The sequence below is a fragment of the Corvus kubaryi genome, unplaced genomic scaffold, assembly GCF_017639235.1.
Source record: "Corvus kubaryi isolate FWS band 111438036 unplaced genomic scaffold, C.kubaryi_AGA036_p1.0 37396, whole genome shotgun sequence".
NCBI classification, from domain to species: Eukaryota; Metazoa; Chordata; class Aves; order Passeriformes; family Corvidae; genus Corvus; species Corvus kubaryi.
In genome coordinates this window covers 1,071,672-1,094,958 of record NW_024581135.1, presented here as the reverse complement: position 1 = coordinate 1,094,958, position 23,287 = coordinate 1,071,672, and the positions used below count along the sequence as shown (strand labels likewise).

At 52.1% G+C, this 23,287-nt stretch overlaps 1 protein-coding gene across 6 annotated transcripts in view; it reads left to right on the top strand.

The window, feature by feature from the left end:
- Window positions 1-1,058: 1,058 nt before the first annotated feature.
- GALNT13 (polypeptide N-acetylgalactosaminyltransferase 13) overlaps window positions 1,059-23,287 on the top strand; it is a 50,264-nt gene continuing 28,035 nt past the window's right edge. For 4 of the 6 annotated variants that reach the window (XM_042040741.1, XM_042040740.1, XM_042040739.1 and 1 more), the window contains exons 1-5: window positions 10,549-10,644; window positions 11,366-11,612; window positions 14,915-15,083; window positions 19,692-19,858; window positions 22,229-22,436. In XM_042040741.1, coding sequence (XP_041896675.1) covers window positions 10,633-10,644; window positions 11,366-11,612; window positions 14,915-15,083; window positions 19,692-19,858; window positions 22,229-22,436 — 803 coding nt within the window. In that variant the 5' untranslated portion in view covers window positions 10,549-10,632. Of the gene's footprint in view, window positions 1,944-4,836; window positions 4,943-10,547; window positions 10,645-11,365; window positions 11,613-14,914; window positions 15,084-19,691; window positions 19,859-22,228; window positions 22,437-23,287 lie in introns of those variants that run through there. The other 2 variants (XM_042040742.1, XM_042040743.1) reach the window with 2 other exon arrangements.

The window sequence follows — 23,287 nt, the reverse complement described above, 5'->3', positions numbered from 1 at the left end:
TGGGAGAGCTGGGAATGTTCCCCTGGAGAGGAGAAGGATCCAGGGAGAGCTCCGAGCCCCTTGCAGGGCCTAAAGGGGCTCCAGGAGAGCTGGAGAGGGACTGGGGACAAGGGCTGGAGGGACAGGACACAGGGAATGGCTTCCCAGTGCCAGAGGGCAGGGCTGGATGGGAGATTGGGAATTGGGAATTGCTGGATATGAGGGTGGGGAGGGGCTGGGCTGGAATTCCCAGAGCAGCTGTGGCTGCCCCTGGATCCCTGGAAGTGCCCAAGGCCAGGCTGGACATTGGGGCTGGGAGCAGCCTGGGACGGTGGATGGGATGGATTGGGATTTAAGGTCCCTTCCCACCCAAACCATTCCAGGATTCTGGGATTTCCCCATGAACCTGGGCAGTCTGTTCCCGGCTCCTCCTGCACAGAGGATGAGCAGCTTCTACCTTTTGGTTTCCTTTCCCAAAGAGCGAATTTCCCTCCCAAAAATCAGGAAATTCCAGCCAAAGGTCGGCAGGAGAGGTGCAGCCCCCGGGACTGACGGGTGTGAATCCAGCTGGGATGGGAACGGCCCTTGGGACTGGGGACCTGGAATATGGGAAATAGCTCTGCTCCAGTGCCCGTGCCTGCCTTCCCTGTGCTTCCCTCGGCATTCCCTGTGCTTCCCTGGCCCCCCCAGCCTCCCCTGCTCCCTTCAGATCCACATCCCACATCCCTGATCCCCTGCCCTCCTCATCACCCCTTCCCACATCCCCCACATTCCCCCATCCCCTCAGTGTCCCTGCCCTTCCCCTGCTCCCCTCATCACCCCATCCCAAACCCCGATCCCCCCAGCGTCCCTGCCTATCCCTGCTCCTCTCAGCACCTTACCCCAGCTCTCCTCATCCCCTCTTCCCGCATTCCCGGCTCCCCTCCTCACCTCATCCCACCCCCCGACCCCTCTCCATCCCCGCCCCATCCCTCCCCATCCCCATCCCCGCCCCCTCTCCCCCGCCTCCGCCCCTTCCCTCCCCGCACGGTTCGCGTGGCCGGAGCCGCCCCCGGCACCTGCCCGGCCCTTCCTCCCTCATCCCTCATCCCTCCCTCATCCCTCCCTCCATCATTTCCCGTCTCCCAGCCCTCCCCGCTGCCCCCGGGCCGAGCCGCAGCATCGCGGGAGCCGCGGCCATTGCGGCCGAGGCGGGGCCGCTCCCGGGGCCGCTCCCGGGGCCGCTCCCGGCGCTCTCCCCGCTCGGCCCCGGCCATGAGGAGGAGGAGGCGGCCGGCGGCTCCGTGCCGAGCCCCCGGTGGAGGCTGAGAGCCCCCCGGCACCTTGCTGGAGCCCCGGACTGACGGTGCTGAGCCCCCGGTGGAGGCTGAGAGCCCCCCTGGATGCTGCTGAGCCCCCCCAGGACTGGCGGTGCTGAGACCCCCGGACGCTGAGAACCCCTTAGGAGGAGGGTGCTGAGACCCCCTCGGACCCTGCTGAGCCCCCGGAATGGAGCTGCTGAGCCCCCCTGGCCGCTGCTGAGCCCCCCTGGACCCTGCTGAGCCCCCCTGGACCCTGCTGAGCCCCCCGGACTGGCGGGGCTGAGCCCCCCCCGGGCCAGTTCCGAGCTCGGGGCTCCTGCCGGGCTCCCCCCGCTCCTCCAGCCCCGGCTCCGTTCTCCCTTCCCGAGGGGTCCCCTCGCTCCCGGCTCGGTTTTCCAGAGGGATCCCCTCGCTCCCGGCTGCGCTGCCCTGCGCTCCCCCCGCTCTCCCCGATCCCGCTGCCGCCGCCTTTCCAGCCGCTTCCAGGGAGCTTTATTTAATCCGGGATCAGCCGGGCTGGGGCCAGCGATGTGTGACAAGCCCTGACTGAAGCCCGGCCCCGGGATTTGCTCGGGAGCTCCCCAAGGAAGCGACACCGGCTCCGCTGGGCTGCGAGGAAGGATCCGAATATCCCTGGAAAACGGCGCACGGAGGCTGCTTATGGTAGGATGGAGCGACGTTTTATCCATTTCGTCCGCAGGTTTTCCTGGAATAGCGCTTAGGGCTGTGGATTTCAGCCGTAGGTTTCCCTGGAATACAGCTTTGGGCTGTGAGGATTCCCTGGAATTGCGTTTGGGGTTGTCAGGATTCCCTGGAATTGCGTTTGGGGCTACTCCAGCCGCAGGTTCCCCTGGAATAATGCTCGGGGCTGGCAGTCCCAGCCGCAGGTTTCCCTGGAAGCGCCTCAGCCTGGCTGCTTCCCGTTTTTCCCGGGGGTTTTTCGCAGCGCTCGCACCGAGCAGGATGCGCCGGGATAATTCCACTTAAATTCCACTTAAATTCCTCCCGCATGGAAGTAAGGCGAGAAACAACCCGGACTGCTGGAAATGGGATTTGGCACGGCTCTTAAAAGCTGGGATTTTCCCTCGGAAAATCCCAAAGTTGGGATGCCAGCCGCTTTCCAAGGAATCGGCTAAAAGCCGCTCCCAAGCTGGTGGAAAAGAAACTTTAATTTCCATTTTTTGATTAGAAATTGGATTGATCTGAATGGATAAAGAGACAGTAACTGCTGAAAGCTGCTCTTTGGCGGAAAATAACGGGCAGGAATTTATTTGGACGCTGGGAATAGCGGGAGGAAAGATTAATGGGAGATTAAGGCACGCTGGGAATGATGGAGGCAAAGATTATTTTAACTCTTGGTGGCTGCTGGGCTTTGAAGGGGAGATGAGGCCTTAAAACTTGAGGGGTTTAGGGTGTTTTTTAGGGGCTTTTTTAAAGGTATTTTTTGGGTATTTTTAGGTACTTTTAGGGTGTTTTGAAGGTATTTTTTAGGTATTCTTCAGGTATTTTTTATTGTATTTTTAGGGTGTTTTTTAGGGTATTTTTTAGGGTATCTTGTAGGTTTTTAGGGTATTTTTAAAGGGTATTTTTTTGGTAGTTTAGGGTATTTTAAAGGGTATTTTTAAAGAGTACTTTTTAGGTACTTTAGGGTATTCTTAAGGGTAATTTTAAGGTATTTTAGGGTATTTTTGGGATGTTTTTAAAGGGTATTTTTTAGGTATTTTAGGGTATTTTAAAGGGTATTTTAAAAGAGTACTTTTTAGGTATTTTAGGGTATTTTAAGGGTATTTTTCAGGTATTTTAGGGTATTTTTTGGGTGTTTTTAAAGTTTCCTGCTGTGCTGCACACTTGGTGCTTTGTGTTATCAGCAAAGCCACTCGAAAGTGATAACGAGGAGAGCTGGAATTCCGCATCCATCAGAAAGCGCCGCTTTATCTTTCCGTGGCTTTTCAGCCAGGCCTGGGACTCCCAAACCTTTTGGGTTTTATTTCTTTGGGGATGTAAAAAGTGGATTTTGGAGGGGATGAAGCCTGGTTTTAGAAGGGGTTTCTTCCCAGAAGTTGTGTTGGAAGAGGCAAATCGTGCTGTGTGTGCCACCTGTGTGATCCCACCGGTGTCCGCAGGGTCCCAGCGTCGGGAAAAGGGCTGGAATTCCGGACTTCCCATCTCCGGTGGGCTGGGCATGAGCTTCGGGAAAACACCAGGGGGAAAATCTGCTTCTCTTGTGTAAAAAAACCGAATTTTCTGGGGTAAAAATCTCCCTTTCTTGTGAAAAGCCTCGTTTTTTTGAGTAAAAATCTGCTTTTCTTGTGCAAAAAAGTGAATATCTTGTCTAAAACCCCACCTTTTTTGAGTAAAACCCTCCTTTTTTGTGTAAAAATCTACTTCTCTTCTGCAAAAAAAGTGTTCTTGTCTAAAAACCCACCTTTTTTGAGTAAAGCCCCATCTTTTTTGAGTAAAAAACCTCTCTTTTTGTGTAAAAAGCTGCTTTTCTTATTCAAAAAAGTGATTTTTGTGTCTAAAAATCAGCTTTCCTGGTGTAAAAACCTCCTTTTTTGAGCAAAACCCTCCCTTTTTGTGTTAAAAGCTGCTTTTATTGTGCAAAAAAGTGATTTTCTTGTCTAAAAACCTCATTTTTTGAGTAAAACCCCACCTTTTTTGCATAAAAACACACCTTTTTGAGCAAAAGTCCCTCTATTTGTGTAAAAAACTGGTTTTGTTGTTCCAAAAAGGGATTTTCTTGTCTAAAAACCTCATTTTTTTGAGTAAAAACCTCATTTTTTGAGTAAAACCTGCCTTTTTTGTGTAAAAAGCTGCTTTTCTTGTTCAAAAAAGTGATTTTTTTGAGTAAAAACCTCAATTTTTTGAGTAAAGCCCGCCTTTGTGTAAAAAGCTGCTTTTCAAAAAAGTGATTTTTTTGAGTAAAAACCTCATTTTTTTGAGTAAACCCCTCATTTTTTTGAGTAAAACCCACCTTTTTGTGTAAAAAGCTGCTTTTCTTAAGCAAAAAAAGTGATTTTCTTGCCTAAAAATCTCCTCTTCTGGTGTAAAAACCTCCTTTTTTGAGGAAAAAACCTCCCTTTTGGTGTAAAAATCTACTTTTCTTGTTCGAAAAAGTGAATTTCTTGTCTGAAAATCTGCTTTTCTTGTGAGAAAGCTGCTTTTTTTTAAGGGAAAAATCGGCTGCTTTTTTTCTCCCCTCCGAGGGGAGGGGGGGACGTGATGCCACACGGTTCTGGGGTTTTTCTGCCTGTTCCCACCTTCTTCCCACCTGCTCCAGAAACAGCTCCATTTCCTTGGGAATGAGAGGTGCCAGAGCTGCTCCCACCATCTGCAGCCCCAAAAGGCCGTTCCGTAGGAAAACTGGGGCTGGTTGAAATGTGGGAATGTGGGGAATGGGATGGAGTTACTTTCTCCGAATGTTTAATGGAATTTGGGGTTTGCAATGTGGGAAGCAAACCCCGCCGATGGAGGGCAGGGAAACTGTGGCTCGTGAGGGATTTTCCAGGAATTGCCTGGAAATAGGGAATTGGGAATCTCTCCTTTATTGTTTTAGGTAAGAAAATTCCCGAGGGTTTTTTTGAACCCAAGGAAAACGTTGCCTGGAAATGTGGGAGCATTGAGCTCCACGTGGCTGCACTTTCATGGACACGGGAGAAGAGGTTTGGGGGTTTTTTGTCTTATTTTTAAATCCCACATAGGGAGAGCCAAACAATTCCAGCAAATCTGCTCCCCTCAAAAGCTTGGGCATGGGGGAAGAATAAAGCAGGAATGGGCAGAGGAGATTCCAGTCCTTTTGTGAGGATGGGTCTGGAGCTGGGGCGAGTGGGACGTGACAATTATTGGTTGTCCCAGCGGCTTTTGGTGCTCAGAAATTCGGTTTCTTTCCCGAAGAAGTGAGGGAATTCTGCTTGTCCATGGAGCACGGGTGGGATGAGGAGAAACTGAGGGAGCTGGGAAGGGGCTGGAGAATTCCTGAGGGAGCTGGAAAGGGGCTCAGGCTGGAGCAAAGGAGCTCAGGGGGGACCTTGTGGCTCTGCACAAGTTCCTGACAGGAGGGGGCAGCCGGGGGGGTCGGGCTCTGCTGGCAGGGAACAGGGACAGGAGGAGAGGGAACGGCCCCAGGCTGGGCCAGGGGAGGGGCAGGGTGGATATTGGGGAAATTCCTTCATGGAAAGATTGTCCTGCCCAGGGCAGTGTGGAGTGCCCATCCCTGGGAGTGTTCCCGAAGCTGTGGATGTGGCACTCGGGGTCAGGGTTCAGTGCTAACACAGGGATGGTGCTGGTTGAGAGCTGGAGTTGCCCTTAAAGGTCTTTTCCAACTTCAGAATTCCATGTTTCTATGCCTGGTGCAATGGGGATGTTCCGTGATTTGTGCAGTGTTGGTGTCCCGTTGATAATGGCCCCACACCTCTGTGGGGTGGGAGGTGTCCAACCCCCTTGGGCACAGCTCCGTGGGGACACCCTCTGCTCCGTGGGGGACACCCTCTGCTCCATGGGGACATCCCTGCTCCCTCGGCACATCCTCTGCTCCATGAATTCCCCAGATCCCAGAATCCTGGAATACCAGAGCTGGAAGGGACCCCCAGCATCACTGACCCAACCCCTGACCCTGCTCAGACACCCTAACGCTCCCACCCTGGCTCTGACGTTCCTGGCGCTCCGACAGCCTTGGGAATGTGACTATTCCCTGATTTCCCTGCTCCTTGGGTCACTCTGGCTTTCTCCAACATTTCCTTGTGTTGGAGGAGCTGGAAAACTCCTCCTGGGTGGGATCTGCCAAGCTGTCAGTGCTGCTCAAGTGCTTTTAATTCCCCGGGAACGTGGGAGAGCTCCCAGCTCTGGAATGGGAATATCCAGAGGCAGCTGTGGCTGCTGATCGGCCTTGACGAGGCTCTGCAGCTGCCGAGGGGGGAAATCCCTGCCTCACCTGGGAGAGGAGGAGATGTGGGAATGGGAGATGCCAGGACTGCCTGGGAAGGAGGAATTTGGGAGGTCGGTGAGCAAAATCCCTCAATTTGCTTTTGTAGGTGGGCTGTGTTTGAGGGAAAAACCTGGAGAAGGGAACAGGAACAGCAGGGAGGTTTTGAAAAGAGGCTGTCCTCTCATGCTTGGGTGCTGATTCCCAACATCGGGTTGTTCCCAGGCTGCCCCTGGATCCCTGGAAGTGTCAAAGGCCGGGCTGGGTGGGGCTCGGAGCAGCCTGGGATGGTGGGAGGTGTCCCTGCCCATGGATTGATGTCCCAGCCGAACCGTTCCAGGATTCTGTGATATTCCATTAAGATTCAGGGATTTTTGTTTATCTCTATTTTAATTGACTTCAGGTTTTTGATGCTCTGTGCCAGCACAGCACCAGGCCTTTAAAGGAGAGGGAAATCCAGGTAAATTCCCAAATTTCCCATCGTTTCCAGCTGAGTGGCTCTGGACACATGGAGCTGTTGGGAATGTGGTGCTGGGAGGATGGAATTGGGGAGAATCCCGGAATTGTGTGGCTGTGGCCTGAACAAAGCCCCCCCAACCCAGGGCAGGTTTTCCTCCCGAGTTCTGGGATGAGAGGAATTAATGAGGCTTTTCCACCTGGATTCCTGAGTCATGGGAATGCATTCCCGAGGGAAGAATGGGGCTATTATTGAATTTCAGGAGACGAGAGAGGCAGAGAAAATTTAATTCTGAAACCGCAAAACACTGCGTGGCTCTGACTAAAGGTACCTGGTTCCTTTTTTCCCCCCTCCCCCCCCCCCATTTTTATTCCTTACTAAATTTGAAAGAGCTTTCCCCGATTGGAGTTCGACAGTTCTGGCATTAAAAGTTCTTCCTTATCCATGAATTAATGAGCTGCTCGTGGAATTAAATGCTGATTTGTGGGGTTTGGAAGGTGGATTTTATATTTGGGGTGGCTTAGATCAAATAGAATTTAAAATTAGATTTTAATTGAATAATTTCAATTTAATTTGATTATTTTAATATAGTATTTTATATTATCATTTAAAAAAAATTGATTCTTTAAAAATCCAGCTGTGCCTTGGAAAGGGGGAGTTCCAAACCTTCCTTGCCATGTTTTGTTGTGCCACTTAAATATTTTTGTGTGGTGAATCCCAGGACAGCTGTGAGGAACAATCCTTGGATTTATTAGAGGGGAAAGCTGGGAATTCTGTGTGAGGATTCTGCCTTCCTTCAGTGGAAAAATATATTTGGGAATGATTTTATTCCAGCTTGGGAGTTTTTCCCAGAGAACTTCCCGACCCCTCCTGGCTGTGGGTGAGGTTTGATTCCCTGTTTAACCAAACCAGCAGCACAAAGGATAACAGATTCCCGGGAATATTTCTGATCCCATTTCCATGGCTGAGCTCTGGTGAGATCTCTCATCCTGTGGGAGAGCCAGCGTGGATTCTGGGATGTTTTCATTCTCTTCCTCAGTCCTTGTGGTGTGACCAGGGGACAGGAGGAGGGTTCCTTGTCCTTCTCCTGTGGGAAGGCCCCTGGGGTTGGATGGATTCCTGGATGATCCCGTGGCACTCCCTGGAGGAGCTGGGAACCCCTTGGAGCATGGAAAACAAATCCCTGAGAGCAATCCCAAAGCTGGAAAGCCGGGCTGGGCTCCCTGGTTCCCCATACTGGATCTGATGGACAAACTGGGGCTGCACTGGGCAGCCTGGGAGGCTTCGGGAAGGGCTGGGAACCCCTTGGAGCAGGGAAAACAAATCCCTGAGAGCAATCCCAAAGCTGCTGCAGCCCAGTACTGGACGTGATGGCCAAACTGGGGGCACTGGGCAGGTCCGGGTACCCAGAGGAGCATCCCTCTGTTGCCAGGCAACCGCTGGCGCTGCTGCAGCTGCCTGGGGCTGCTGCAGCTGTGGCCACATCTGGCAGGGGAGGAGGGGAACACCCCTGCCCCAGCCTGTGCCTGTTCCTGTCACACAGCTCGGGTTACGCTGAGCTTTGCCAGGCCCAGCTCATGGAAACCCTCGGTAGGGTCATAGGGTGGGTTTAGGGTGGCACTAAAAGCAGTTTTGACTCGTGAAATGTTGTTCAGCCCCGGTTTAGGTTTCACCCCATAAAAACGGGATTATTTGGCTTGGGAGCAATGCTGGCAATGATTTGGGTTTTGTGCCCTTCCTTACCCAAGCACCTGGATGTGGGCACTCGGTTTGGTATTCCTGGGAATGCAGGTGGCCAAGAAAGGCTGGAGTTCCACAGGTTTGTGAGGCCACACTGAGGTCAGAGTGGTTCTGGTATTAATTAGGAAGATTTCATCACATTCCCAGGATGCAGCTGGATCTGGAATTCCAGCTGTGCTCCTTTGCTGAGTCAGTCGAAGAGCCGGGAGGTAAACTGGACAATTCCTCCGATTTTCTCTGGGATTTTCTTTGGGAATTTCCATCACAAGTTATTCCTGTCCTGCTGAGGATTGGGACACTTCATTTGTGATGAGCCTGAGGAGTGACAGAGGATTAAGGAGCTACTCAGGGCTCTGCTGATCCAGATTTACAGGAAGTGCCCGTTTGGGAATGGAAGGGCTTTGACCTCTTGGAATGAGGCCAGAAAGGCTGGGAGAGCTGGGAATGTTCACCTGGAGAAGGGAAGGACACAGGGAGAGCTCCGAGCCCCTTGCAGGGCCTGAAGGGGCTCCAGGAGAGCTGGAGAGGGACTGGGGACAAGGCCTGGAGGGACAGGACCCAGGGAATGGCTTCCCAGTGCCAGAGGGCAGGGCTGGATGGGATATTGGGAATTGGGAATTGCTGGCTGGAATTGCCAGAGCAGCTGTGGCTGCCCCTGGATCCCTGGCAGTGTCCCAGGCCAGGCTGAAGCACCCTGGGATAGTGGGAGGTGTCCCTGGGGGTGGAACTGGATAATCCTGAATGTCCCTTCCAACCCAAACCAGTCTGGGATTCTGTGATTCCCTAAAATGCTGAGTTTTTTTCTGAACCCCCTTCCATTTCCTACCCCCTCCCTGTGCTGCTGCAATTTCCACCTCTCCAGCCCCCAGAAGAGTCAGAAATGACCCCAAGTTCCACTAAAAAATGAAATTCCCAGCAGTGGTGGGAAAATGCAGCTCAAGAGGGGGGGTTCTGCTGTATCCATGTTTATTTTACCTTGCAGGGATGCTGGGAAAGGGAATGAACTGATGGATTCTGTGGCTTTGAGCCCCAGGGAAAATGAAACAGTGGTCAGGCGTGGCTGTGGGGATAACCAGGGGCTCTGTGGGGTCACAAGAAAGAATCCTGGACAGTTGTTTTATACCTGCAGAAACTTGGGATCTTTAATCCATGGCAAAGGTCAGTCAAGGTTTGGAACCTTGAATTCCCATTCGCTGGGATTTGCAGCCTCCGTAACGCCCCAGCACAGCATCCTGTGGGGTCAGTTCCAGGAAAGGCTGGCAGATTCCTCATTTTGCCCCGTTTCCTATCCCCAAATCCTGCTTTTCCTGCTTCCAGCCCTGCCCAGCTGCAGGGTTTGGGGCAGGAGTTCCCCTCTGCTTTGCTGCAGGATAATGGGTTAAATTGGGTTTACTCCAGAAGTGGGAGCTCAGAAGCTCAGGATTTGTCCCTTCCTCCTCTTCCTGCAAACCCTGTCAGGCTCTGTTTAGTTCAAATAAATCCTATTTTTTGGGCAGCTGCTTCCTTTTGGGGGTTTGGAGGAGGGGATTTTATGGAATCATGGAATCCTGGCATGCTTTGGGGTGGCAGGGACCTTAAAGCTCATCCCATTCCATGGGCAGGGAGTCCTCCCCCTATCCCAGGTTGCTCCAAGCCCCGTCCAACCTTGGACACTTCCAGGGATGGAGCATCCACAGATTTGCTGGGAAATTTGGTTTTTCTTCCTGATTTTCTTCCTGTAGTAGAGCTGTTCCCCGTGACTGGTGTGGAAATGGATTGTGTTATCCTGGAACAGCAATTCCTGGAATTTTAAATCCGCTGCCTGGGAATCCCTGAGCAGGAAGAGCCATTGGCTGATATTTAGGACAGATGGGAATTGTTGTTAATGAGGAGTCGGTACAGAAATGCTGCAGGAATGATGAAATAAATCATTCATTTAATTTATTTAAATCATTCCTGCTCTTCCGTCCCTGATGAACTTGAATTAAAATGGGATGGAAAATGGAAAGATCCCACTTGGGATACTCCTGGAATGAAGACTGGAGGGGTTAAGATAAGGAAGTTAAAATGAGGACAAAACTGAGGAGAGATTTTTAATTATAAAAAATTTTGTTATAATTCAGGAAATACAGAAAAGTCATTGGGGTTTTCTTCTCTTTTTGTTTTCCAGGCACTTGGAAAATCATCCAGAGGTTCAGTGCTGAGGGAATGCTTTGGGAGCATGGCTGGAGCAGGACACGGAGTCTGGGCACGGAATGCAGGTGATGGTGAGTGGGAGTCGGTAATTACAGACCTCTAATTGCAGATCCCAGCCACGGGGAGATCATGGGATCCTGGGATGGTTTGGGTGGGAGAAGACCTTAAATCCCATTCCATGGGCAGGGACACCTCCCGCTATCCCAGGCTGCTCCAGCCTGGCCTGGGACACTGCCAGGGATCCAGGGACAGCCACAGCTGCTCTGGGAATTCCAGCCCAGCCCCTCCCCATCCTCCCAGCCAGGAATTCCCAATTCCCAATATCCCATCCAGCCCTGCCCTCTGGCAGTGGGAAGCCATTCCCTGTGTCCTGTCCCTCCATGCCTTGTCCCCAGTCCCTCTGCAGCTCTCCTGGAGCCCCTTCAGGCCCTGCAAGGGGCTCAGAGCTCTCCCCGGATCCTTCTCCTCTCCGGGGGAACATTCCCAGCTCTCCCAGCCCGGCTCCAGCCCTTGGAGAACTGGACATGGAGGCCTCACCTTTAGCTTTGTTTTCCAAACTCCCTAATCCAGGCAGGAGCCCAAATCCATGGATGTGTGACCGCACTGCCCTTTCCCCAGGAATCTTTGGCGGCCACGAGATGGCAAGATAAAAACCCAATACTGAGAAAAGACAAAAACCGTTCTTTGAGGAAAACGAAACTTTCAGTGCCCAGTAATGTCCAGTAAGTGGCTGCAGACCCGTGAAATCCAGGAATCCCCGCAAAGCGGGCGCTGCTTTCCCTGTGCCCGCAGTGGGATGCCGCTCTCCGCCTCCCTGCTGGGTCTGTGCCGTGGCGCCGTGATCCCGCTCCGCTCGCGCCGCTCCCGGGGCTCCGCAGCAGCTCCCAGCAAGGAGCCATGAGGAGGTTTGGCTACTGCAGGGTGGTCCTGGCCACGTCGCTGCTCTGGGTGCTGCTGGACGTGTTCCTGCTGCTCTACTTCAGCGAGTGCAACAAGTGCGACGACAGCAAGGAGCGCTCGCTGCTGCCGGCGCTGCGGGGTGAGTGCCGCTCCCGCCCCTTCCAGCACCTCCCCTGGTGCCCCTCAGTGCCTTCTCCCAGCAGGGAAAATCCCGGGATGGGCAGCACTTAGCGCTGCTTTAGGCTTGTCTGAGTTTGTGTTTCATGGAGTGCTTGGGGTTGGGAGGGAGCTTAAATCCCGTCCGTGGGCAGGGACACCTCCCACTGTCCCAGGCTGCTCCCAGCCCCAATGTCCAGCCTGGCCTTGGGCACTGCCAGGGATCCAGGGGCAGCCGCAGCTGCTCTGGGAATTCCAGCCCAGCTCCCCCCCACCCTCATATCCAGGAATTCCCAATTCCCAATCTCCCACCCCAATCTCCCCTTTCCCAGTGGGAAGCCATTCCCTGTGTCCTGTCCCTCCAGGCCTTGGCCCCAGTCCCTCTCCAGCTCTCCTGGAGCCCCTTTAGGCCCTGCCAGGGGCTCGGAGCTCTCCCTGTGTCCTTTCCCCTTCCCCTTCCCCGTCTCTTCCCATTTTTGGCTCAGGGAAAATGGAATGTAAGCCCTGGACCCCCATGGAAGTGAAATTCCAAAGGGATTTCCAAACTCCCATCAACACAGGGTGGGGTCTGCTTTAAATATATATAAAAAATGACCCAAATAATTTTTTTTTAAGGAATTCCATTAGGAATTTGGTGGGGAAATCTGGTGCAAATGGAGAAATGATGGAATTCCAGACTGGTTTGGGTTGGAAAGGACCTTAAATCCCATCCAGTTCCATGGGCAGGGACACCTCCCACTGTCCCAGGGTGCTCCAAGGCTGGCCTTGGACACTTCCCAGGAATCCAGAGGCAGCCACAGCTTCTCAGGGAAACCACCCTTCCATCCAGGAATTCCTTCCCAATATCCCATAAAAACCCCTGTTTCATTTTAAATCCATACCTATTAAATACAATTAAATTATAAATTAACTTTCCTTCACAGACTTGCAGGAATAAGCACAAAATCCAGATTTCCCCTATTTTCAATCAGGATTTTTCAATTCCTGCGGGTGTTTTCCATGTTTTTCCCCATGGATCCAGCCCTGTGTCCATGGAATCAGCCCTCCCACCCCCTCTGAGGTGCTGCAGAGCTCTCCACGTGCAGCAGGAATTTATGGAAAGCTGCCCATGTGCTGCTGAAATATTCCTGAAAAAGCCTGGCTTGGCTTTCCACTCATTTCCTTCCCTGTGCTTGCTCTTAATGGGGATAATTGGAGATTTCATCAGCTGGAGGGGATTTTTAGGAGCAGAATTCCCTTGGGAGCACCTTGTGACACACCAGAAAACAGAGAAATTATTATTTTAGATCCAATTCAGCAGCTTGGCAAATTATTTTGGGAAAACTCTGGAGTCAGCACCGTGTTTTGATATCCTGAGCTGGAGGAATTCACTTGTTGTCATTAAAAATTGAATATTTTTAATATGAAATCCCACTTTGTCATTAAATTATGGGTTTATTTTATGTTCCCTTCAATCCAACCTGAATTTTAGGGATTAAATGGCTGAAAATCTGTCAAATTCCCTTTTTTTTCTTCCTAGCTAATTAAAAGTTGTGGATTCCCAATGTTTGGTGGGACAGGTTTGGGCCTAGATTCATCTTTGGGCCCTCAGTTTTTAAAAAAAGCTGGAATTTTTTCCCCAGAATGTGAATAAAACTGGGCTGAGTCTCTCAAGACTCTTCCCAAGGATTTGCTGCTCCAGGGTTTGGAGCTTAACAGGATATTTTGGATTTAGGGAATACCTGTGTGTTGTGAGGGGGGATTTTGGGGTGGTTTTCCCTCTTGGAAAACACAAAAAATTGGATCCCTAATCTCCAGTGGATTCTGTTGGAATTTTGCTTCCTTTGTGGAATCAGGGGGAGATTTCACTGATTTCTTGTTTATCACACCAAAATATTTGCTGCAGGAGGAGTCCCTAGATTTTGGGTGCATTTGCTAAATTTAGGAGCCGAGTTCTTAATCCTTGGAAATTTTGGCTCCTGGGAGAGCGAATCTCCCTCCTGATCCAACAAACCGCAGGAAAATGGATTTTAATTCCGTTTTCAACCTCTGCATTTTCCTTTTCTTGCTGTTTGGATATGAGTCCACCTCCCCCATCCCTGACTTCAGCTCCTGCCTTCCCAAATTCCCAATTTTCTCATCCGTGGGACCTGGTGGAGCACAAGGAATGTCCCACCCTCGTGCAGATTTTTTTTATTCCCCTTTGGTTCTTTTCCTTATTCCCCTTCTCCCCCTTCCTCTTCTCCCTCCTCCCTTTTCTCCCCCTCCTCCCCTCTCTCCCCCTTTTCCCCTTCTCCTTTTCCCCTTCCTCCCTTTTTTCCCGGTGCTCCAGCCCCTTCCCAGCTCCATTCCCATCCCTGGCCACGCTCCAGCCCCTCGGGGTCCCTGCTGCAGGAGAATCCCAGCAGTGCCCTGGGCTCTTCCCACCCTGCTTTGGCCACAGAAATCTCTGAGCTGCTGTCCCCTTCCAGCTCTTCTCTTGGAAACCCCGGCCAGGATCCATAAGAGGATTTCCCATCCCTCAGAAATGGAATTTTTTGGATCTCTGCTGCTGATTTTATTCTCACTCCAGCCCTCCCCGCTCCTCCTGAGCTGTTCTGCCTCAAGGCTCTCTGAGTGTGGGCTGGGTTCTCCACACAACACAAAAGTCTATTCCTGGCAGAACTTCCCAGGAATTTGGATGCTTTTAGTCTTGAAAAGCAACTTTTGGGGTTTTTTTTTTTTGGAATGCTGGCACTCCAATCTTGAGGAATACTGTGAGGGAAATGATCTCTTTAATGATGCTTTTGGCAACTCGACAGCATTTATTGCTGCTGGATAATTAAATCTGGAATTCTTCGCGTTCTGGATTGAGCTAATCCAGTGTGGAGTTCGGAGCAGCAGAGATTCATCATGGGAATGGCAAATTGATCCCTTATTTTGTGGGAGTCATCATGGGAATGCCAAATTGATCCTTTATCTTATGGGATTCTCTGTGGAGTTTATGGAAACAAAGCATGAGGGACAAATTCCTGGCTGTGAGGGTGCCCAGAGCAGCTGGGGCTGCCCCTGGATCCCTGGCAGTGTCCAAGGCCAGGCTGGACATTGGGGACGGTGGAAGGGAACAAATCCAGGGTTTTAATCATCTTAGAATAGAACTGGATGTTCTTGGATCCAGAGAGGGATAAAGCTCCCAGTGGAGCAGGGAAAATGGGGGTTGTTATTGGATTTCCAGCATTTCTTGTGGAACACCTAAAGCTCCCAAGGCCTGGAGGATAAATGCAATTCCCACGTGCTCGAGGTGCCTGTTGCTGTTGTGTTTTCCAGCCGTTATTTCCCGGAACCAGGAAGGCCCTGGGGAGATGGGCAGGGCCGTGCTCATTCCCAAGGAGGAGCAGGAGAAGATGAAGGAGCTGTTCAAGATCAACCAGTTCAACCTGATGGCCAGCGACCGCATCGCCCTGAACCGCAGCCTGCCCGACGTGCGGCTGGACGGGTGAGGCCAGCCCGGCAATCCCGGGAATGCTGCGCCATGGAATGGGCTGGGAGCTCCAGTCCCCTCCATCCCAGCCCTGCCATGGCAGGGACACCTCCCACTGTCCCACCTGCTCCAAGCCCCAATGTCCAGCCTGGCCTTGGATGCTTCCAGGGGCAGAGAGGGAAGGATTTCTTCCTAATATCCCATCTAAACCAGCACATGGAGTCCTGGAATGGTTTGGGTTGGAAAAGCCCTCAGACCTCATCCAGACCATGGGCAGGGACACCTCCCGCTATCCCAGGCTGCTCCAGCCTGGCCTGGGACACTTCCAGGGATCCAGGGGCAGCCACAGCTGCTCTGGGAATTCATCCCAGCCCCTCCCCACCCTGCCAGGGAACAATTCCTTCCCAATCTCCCACCCATCCCTGCCCTCTGGCAGTGGGAAGCCATTCCCTGTGTCCTGTCCCTCCATGCCTTGGCCCCAGTCCCTCTGCAGCTCTCCTGGAGCCCCTTCAGGCCCTGCAAGGGGCTCGGAGCTCTCCCTGTGTCCTTCCCTTCTCCAGGGGAACATTCCCAGCTCTCCCAGCTTGGCTCCAGAGTCAAATGGAATTTGCTCCGAGTTCTGTGGGAATGATTTGCCTCATCAGGATCCCACAAAATCCCCATCCTGTTGCTGTATCCAAGCAGGACCGACTCCCATTGTATCCCTGCCCTGGGATGGCTGATTTAATTCCAGCTGATCAATGGGATCAATGGGATCTCACACAAAGGGTTTCATTTGCTTCCCATTCCATCCCGAGTTTTCTGTCAGGGAGTGTCCCTGGGTTGCCGGGGTCCTGTTGGAAATGGCCAGGCTGGAGATTGTAATCAGAGCCAGCTCTAATTAGGAGCTGTTGATTAAACCTTAAACCCGGCTTAACTCACCAGAGAAATGCCTCATTTCATTCCTAAGGATTTTCTCCGGCGAGGGAAGAAATCCATCCTCAATCTTTTCTGGATGAGTGAGGCTACAAGTGCCATTCCACAGATTGCTGGAGCATCCTAATTGGATTTTCTCCTGGAGATTTCAGCTGGAATTGTCTCCTGGGTGTGTTCCAGTGCTTGGGAACATCCAGGGCTGAGCAGAAACATTGGAATTTTGGGAATAGCAGCCAGGGTTAAACACGGGGCTGGAGTTTTGTGGGGATTCTCCAAAGGAAGAAACATTGGGATATGATCCTGGGTGGGGAAAAGGCTTGGGAAGGAGCAGGGCAGGGGTGGCGATGGATGTCTGGGAAAACTTCCTTTAATTGGGAAAATCCTTCCCTCAGATCCATGTTCCAGGGCAGGGAGCCTTGACTGGATTTTTCAGGTGACACCAACATTTGTTATTCCTGAAATTCAGCCCTCAGGGGAGGGAAATTTGGTTTGTTTTGGGATGTTCACACCTGATCCATTGGTCCTGCACTGGGACCTGTTGGATTTGGGGTTTTTCCAGCTCTAAGTAGTGGTGGATAAAAAATTCCTTCCTCAGAGGGTGGGGAGATCCTGGCACAGGTTTCCCAGGAAAGCTGAGGCTGCCCCTGGGTCCCTGGAAGTGCCCAAGGCCAGGCTGGAATAACCTGGGATAGTGAAAGGTGTCCCTGCCCATGGCAGGGGTGGGATGGGATTTAAGGTCCCTTCCACCCCAAACCATCCTGGGATTCTCTGATTCCATGGATAAGGGATGGCAGTGACAGAACTCCTGTCACTCCAGGAAATATCCATAAGTACTGGAATTTTTTCCATGGGCATGGACACACTTGGATTGTTGAAGTTCTCCTTTATTCAGAGAACATCAAAAATTTCCCTTCCAGAAGCACAATCCTTGTTCTCCCCTCCGTGTTTCCCACGTGGGCTGCAGCTGCCTTTGGAGCAGCCGTTTGGATCAGGAGATAAAATTGGAAAATGGGAGCTGTCAGCTCCTTAATTAGTGTTAAAATCATGGAAAACAGATTTTCCTCCCTGGCAGCCTCAGAGGGGCCCCCAAGACATCCTTGGATGGAGGAGAAAAAGGATTTTACTTATAGGAAAATTATTCCAGAGGGGATATTTTTATTTCCTTTATTCCTGGTTTCAAGGGGCTTGGAATTGCAGTAAAGGCTGGAACAGTTTGGATAAGAGCCCAGATTAACTCAGGGCTGTTTTGCAGGAATTCTTTTTCCAAGGATGACTTTTCAGGCTGCCTTGGAAGGGCCCTCACCTCCTTCCCAGGATACCTTCTCCCAGAAAATCTGCAGGACAGCCAGGATCCCGCTTTTCCCACAGACCTCTGGAAATGGGGGTTGGGAGGGGGATTAGAAGGGTTCGGTCTGCATGGATGAGCTTTGAAAAATCCGTGGCTGTTTCCCATTTCTCAAGGATGTGGAGGTGCCCCACATTCCTGGTTTTCCTGTAAATACCCTAAATAATGGAATGCTGCTGGGTTAAACTGGATTCAGCCCTGGAATGGGAACTTTGGGAAAACAGGCAGGGTTCAAACGTTCCAGGTAGATCCGTCCTGAATCAGCTCAGCTTTTCCTTGGCAGCTCATCCCAGGCCGTTCCCTGTGTGCTCCGGAGCTTCCCTGGAGCCGAATCCACCTGGGAATGGCTGTACCTGGAATGTGATGAAACAGTGCAGGGCTGAAATGGATCCGTGGGGTTGAGCCGGGTCCTTGCCTGGAATGTCAGGAATGGGAGAGTGAGATGAGCTCGGAGGTTCCCTGGCAAAGCTTTCCCAGGAAAGCTGCGGCTGCTCCATCCCTGGCAGTGTCCCAGGCCAGGCTGGACAGGGATTGGAGCACCCTGGGATAGTGGAAGGTGTCCCTGCCATGGCAGGGTGGCACTGGATGGGATTGAAGTCCCTTTTTGAACCCAAAACATTCCACGATTCTCTGAAAATCCCAGAATAACCCATAATGATCCCAGAATTTGCCCACAACCAGCGGGAAGGAGGGGGAATAGGTGGGTTTTCACTCTCATTTCCGTGGTTTTGATGGAGGGAAAGGTGTTTTGATCTCATTCCCACAGCTGAATTTCCTCCATGTGTATTCATTCCTGAGAAATTATTTTCTACAGGAATAAAACCAGGATTTTTGGGACAGCAGTTCCAGCGTCGTGGGAGTGGGAAAATCAGGGAGCAGTGTAGGGAGTGTGGGGGGATGGGGAGGGAGCGTGTGAGGAGCAGGTGATGATTCCTCATTCTCCAGCACCAGCTGGATTTCGGGATTAGGAAAATCCCAGTGTGAGTCACCATCATGGGGAAGGGCAGGAAAGGTTTTATCCATGTGCTCCCAGCTCCTGGCAGGTGCTCCTGGACACAGCGGGAATGCAGGGGCTGGCTGGCACTGGGAAGTTCTGTCACGGAGCTGGGAAGGGGCTGGAGAGTTCCTGAGGGAGCTGGGAAGGGGCTCAGGCTGGAGCAAAGGAGGATCCAGAAGGAAAAGCTCTGCAGCAGAGCCCTCCCCAAACTTCCCTCACTTTCCTTTCCCCTCACATTTTCTCCCACTTTTTGATTTTCCCCTCACGGCAAAGGAGACCCTGAGGGGCTGGAGGAGTCCAGGGAAGGGAATGGAGCTGGGAAGGGGCTGGAGAATTCCTGAGGGAGCTGTAAAGGGGCTCAGCCTGGAGCAAAGGAGGATCCAGAGGGATCTTTTTCCTCTCTAGAATTCCCTGACAGGAGGGGGCAGCCGGGGGGTCGGGCTCTGCTGCCAGGGAACAGGGACAGGAGAGAGGGAATGGCCTCAGGTTGGGCCAGGAGAGGGGCAGGGTGGATATTGGGGAAAATTCCCTCCTGGAAAGGGCTGTCCAGCCCTTGGAGCTGTGATGAGCATCAGGCTTGGAGCACGGCCATGCCCAGCCAAGAATGCCAAGGAATTCAGGGTCCAGATTAGTCAAGTTTTCTTGGATTTTGATGATATTCCATTGCACCTCCCAGAAATATCCATGGGAATGGCTCTGGGAGCAGGAATGGTGATGGCACACCCGCTGTGTGTCTCTGTCCTTCCTGATCCTGGTTGTTTAAGTGACTCAGAGACTCCTGGAAGTGGCTCTGAGGTGCTTTAGTGACAACAGCTCCACGTGTCCCTTCCTCCAGCCAGCAAAGACCTCTTGGGAAAGGAAAACCTTCCCTCCCAAGCTGCCCCAGCCTCAGAGCAGTTGGAATTCCAGTGTCTGGATCTCCAGTTTGTTCCTTAATTCATCCCCAGCATTTTGAAATGTAGCAGGTTCCCCTTGGAGCGGTGCCATCGCTCCTTCCAGGCCCCTTTTCCAGCCTGCCTCATGCTCAGAGCAGTTGGAATTCTGGTCTCTGGATCTCCAGTGTGCTCCTTGATTCATCCCCATCACCCTGAACTCCCTGGATGTGGAACCACCCCTTTGGAGCGGTGCCATGGCTGCTTCCAGGCCCCTTTTCCAGCCTGGAAAGAGGCAGAGCAGTTGGAGCTCCAGTCTATCTCCACTTTGTCCCCTGAACTCATCCCATCACCCTGAACTCCCTGGATGTGGCAGCAGCGCCGTGGCTGCTTCCAGGCCCCTTTTCCATCCTGGAAAGCCGCCCATCTCCTTGGGTCTATTCCTCCAGCTTAACCCCCTTCCCCTGTTTTTTTTCCCTGCTGTTTTCGGGCAGGTGCAAGACCAAGGTGTACCCGGAGGAGCTGCCCAACACCAGCGTGGTGATCGTGTTCCACAACGAGGCGTGGAGCACGCTGCTGCGCACCGTGCACAGCGTCATCGAGCGCTCCCCGCCGCGCCTGCTGGCCGAGATCGTCCTGGTGGATGACGCCAGCAAGAGAGGTGGGCCTGGGGCTTCCCCATGGACACGGGGGTTGGGAACGAGTTCCTCCCTCTGCCCAGGCCTCTGGCACTAGACAGGGGTGTTGTGATCCTGTTTTAAGGTTCTTAGGAATGTCTCTGCCCGAATTAAGGTGCGAGCGAGATTGTATGCCAGGGACAATAGTAAGGGTTTTATTTGATGGTCAATATGAGAGAGAGAGAAGTAGAAAATAGGTGGGGGGACAGAACGAGAGTGACAGGGACAGAATAAGGAAAATATCAACACTCTGTGGGTCCCAGCAATGTCCTGTTGGTGCTCTCCAGTGGGTCTTCTTGGTGGTGAAGTGTAGGATCCCAGGGTTTGGTACACCCTTGAGCCAGGTGGCAATGGCCAGGCATGTCCCCGTGGGGTGGGGGTCAGTCTCTCAGCGCGGGCTCTGGGTCTGTTCCATCACGTGCAGCCCTGTGGGGCCAAGCCTCTGGGGAGCCCTTTGGGGGGTCTCTGATGGATTGTGACTCCCCCTGGGCTGCCTCTCACGTGGAAGTCCCGTGGATGTGCCCTGTGGGGTTGGGGGTTCCACAGCCGGGCTGGTTTGTGTAACTGAGGATGGGTGTTCAGTGCCTCTGAGCAGAGGTTGCACCACGCACCCAAAACCTCCTTCTCCCCCCTCGGCTGGGGGGAGTCTGTGTAAGCCTGGCTTCTGTGAGCTGTGCTCTGCCCCCAGCCCAAACTCAGCCGGGGATGATTGAACAGTGTGCTCCCCTTTATCTAACCAGCAGTTTGACTTTCAGTCCAAAGTCCCACTCTTCAGGGAGACTTCTTGGGTTGTAGCTTCTTTATAACGAGCAGAGCTTTGTATCGATGTTTGAGGCATGAGCTCTTTTCAGTCTCTGACAAGGGGTTTACTGAGCGCCCCAAAACCCCGTCTGCTGCGCAAGGTCTTGTGGTGTCCTGAACCTTGAGCTTGAGATGGCTCAGACAATCACCAGTGAGGCTGTGAGCACAAGCCAGGCTTAAGTTAAACTACAAAGCACAGTGGATTCGCTGGCAAGATTCACTCTGCTTCCAAGGGGCGGCTGAGGCACGGCAGGGAAAGCAGCACCAGCAGCACCAAACGAAACCCAGGCAGTCAGAAGAGCGGATTTGGTGCCAGGAGATGACCCTTGCTGGGCCTTTGAGCCTCCTGGGTTATCTGCTCCTTCTGCCTGTCAGGGTGTGGAAAAAATTCATGGAATCCCCGGATAGTTTGGCTTGGAAGAGACCTTTAAAGGGCTCCTAATCCAACCCCTCAGCATGGGCAGGGACACCTCCCACTATCCCAATTGTCCAACACGGCCTTGGACACTGCCAGGGCAGCCACAGCTGCTCTGGGAATTCCAGCCCAGTCCTTCCCCACCCTCCCAGCCAGGAATTCCTTCCCAATCTCCCATCCATCCCTGCCCTCTGGCAGTGGGAAGCCATTCCCTGTGTCCTGTCCCTCCAGGCCTTGTCCCCAGTCCCTCTCCAGCTCTCCTGGAGCCCCTTCAGGCTCTGGGTCATATCCTGCTCAGTTAATTTGGTATTCCTGGAAAGGTCAATCCTTTCCTTCCTGACTCTCAACCCTCCTCATTCCATGTTTCAGATTTTCCTGAATATCCCCACTAAGCCAATTCCATGAAATCCCAGAACAGTTTGGGTTGGAAGGGACCATCTCATTCCAGCTCCTCTTTGGGCTTCATTCCCTTCTCTCCTCACTTTTTTTTTTGCCTTTTCATTTCTGTTTTAACCCTAGCCTTTAAAAAGCAAACTCGGCCTGTGGAACTGGGACTCCTTGGAAAAGGAATCCCATCAGATTCCTTAAATGGAATCCATAGGATGATAAAGGATCCTGCAGCAGCCAAATGGGCACTGATGGCAAATTCACCCCAGAGCTGCTCCAGGGACAGAGGCTGCACCCGCTCCATCCTTCGGTTCTGCCCCACGGAGCGTTAATTGAACCCTAATTACTCGTGCATTTCCCTGCTCGTTAAGTGGCTTCATGATTCCCTGTGCCAGAAGGTGGAGGAGGACTTGAGCCAAGTAATTCCCATTTTTCCTAAAAGCATTCAAAGAGCTCCAATGGGGAAATCCATCCAAAAAAGGCATTTTTTGGATTGAACCAGCAGCAAATTGCCCCAAAGTGTCTTCGTTCTGTGGTTGCTGGTTTATTGCAAGGAACTGGTTGTGCTTTATTTAAAATTCCTGGGATATTATCCTGGAATCAGGGACAGGTTTGGGTTGGAAGGGACCTTAAAGCTCCTCTCATTCCAACCCCCATGAGATGCTCCAAGCAGGGAGCTTCTGTCACTACCTTGGAATAAAACCTCCCTAAAAATCCCATTTTCCCTCTGTTTTCTCCCCAAATTTGGCAGAGTTTTTGAAGGCCTCCTTGGAGAATTACGTGAAAAAGCTGGAAGTGTCCGTAAAAATCCTGCGGATGGAGCAGAGGTCGGGGCTGATCCGGGCACGGCTCCGAGGGGCAGCAGCTTCCAAGGGCCAGGTGATCACATTCCTGGATGCCCACTGCGAGTGCACCCTGGGCTGGCTGGAGCCGCTCCTGGCCCGCATCAAGGAGGACAGGTAAGGAATTCCCAGCTCCCGAGGCAGGGAGCTGCTCCAGGCCCTTCCCTGGCTGCTGGGAAATAGGAATGAAAAGGATTCACTGAGCTGGAATGAAGATTTTTTAAAATTATTTTGTTTTAATTCGCTGCTGTTTGTATGAAAATCTCATTCCTAAATAAATGTGGGAGTGGAGCAGCTTTCCCAAGGGCTGGATCTCTCCCACTCCAAAGGAAGCTTCCTCCCTCTTTTTTACCAGGAACAACTTCGCTCTGATCTCCTGAACTCATGGAAATTTGCACCCTTTTTTTTTCCTTCTCTTTTCTTGGTTTCCCTTTTTTCACCCTTTTAACCATCCTTTTCCACCCCTTTCCCCTCTTTTTTTGTCCCTTTTCCTCTGCTTCTTCCCTTCTTCCCCTGCTTTTCCTCCCTTTTTTCCTTTCCTTCTTTTCCTCCATTTCCCTCTTCTCCTCTTCCTCTTCACCCCCCTTTCACCTTTTTCCCCTTTCTGCTTTCCTCACTTCCCCCCTTTTTCCCCTTTTCCCATCTTTTTTCCCCCTCCTATTTTCCCCCTTTCTTCCCCCCTTCCTTCCCTCTTTTCCCCTTCTCCCTCCTTTTATTCCCCCCTTTTTCTCCCCCTCTTCCCCTCCCTTTTTCCCCCTCCTTTACCCCTTTTCCCCTTTCCCTCCTTCCCCTTTTCTCCCCCCCCTTTCCTGCTCCTCTTCCCCCTCTTCCCCATTTCTCCCCCTTTTTCCTTCTCTTTTTTCCCCCTCCTGTTTTCCCCTTTCTTTCCCCCCTTTCCCTCATTTTATTCCCCTTTTTCCCCTCTTTTTCCCCTTCTCTTTTTCCCCTTCTCTTTTTCCCCTTCTCTT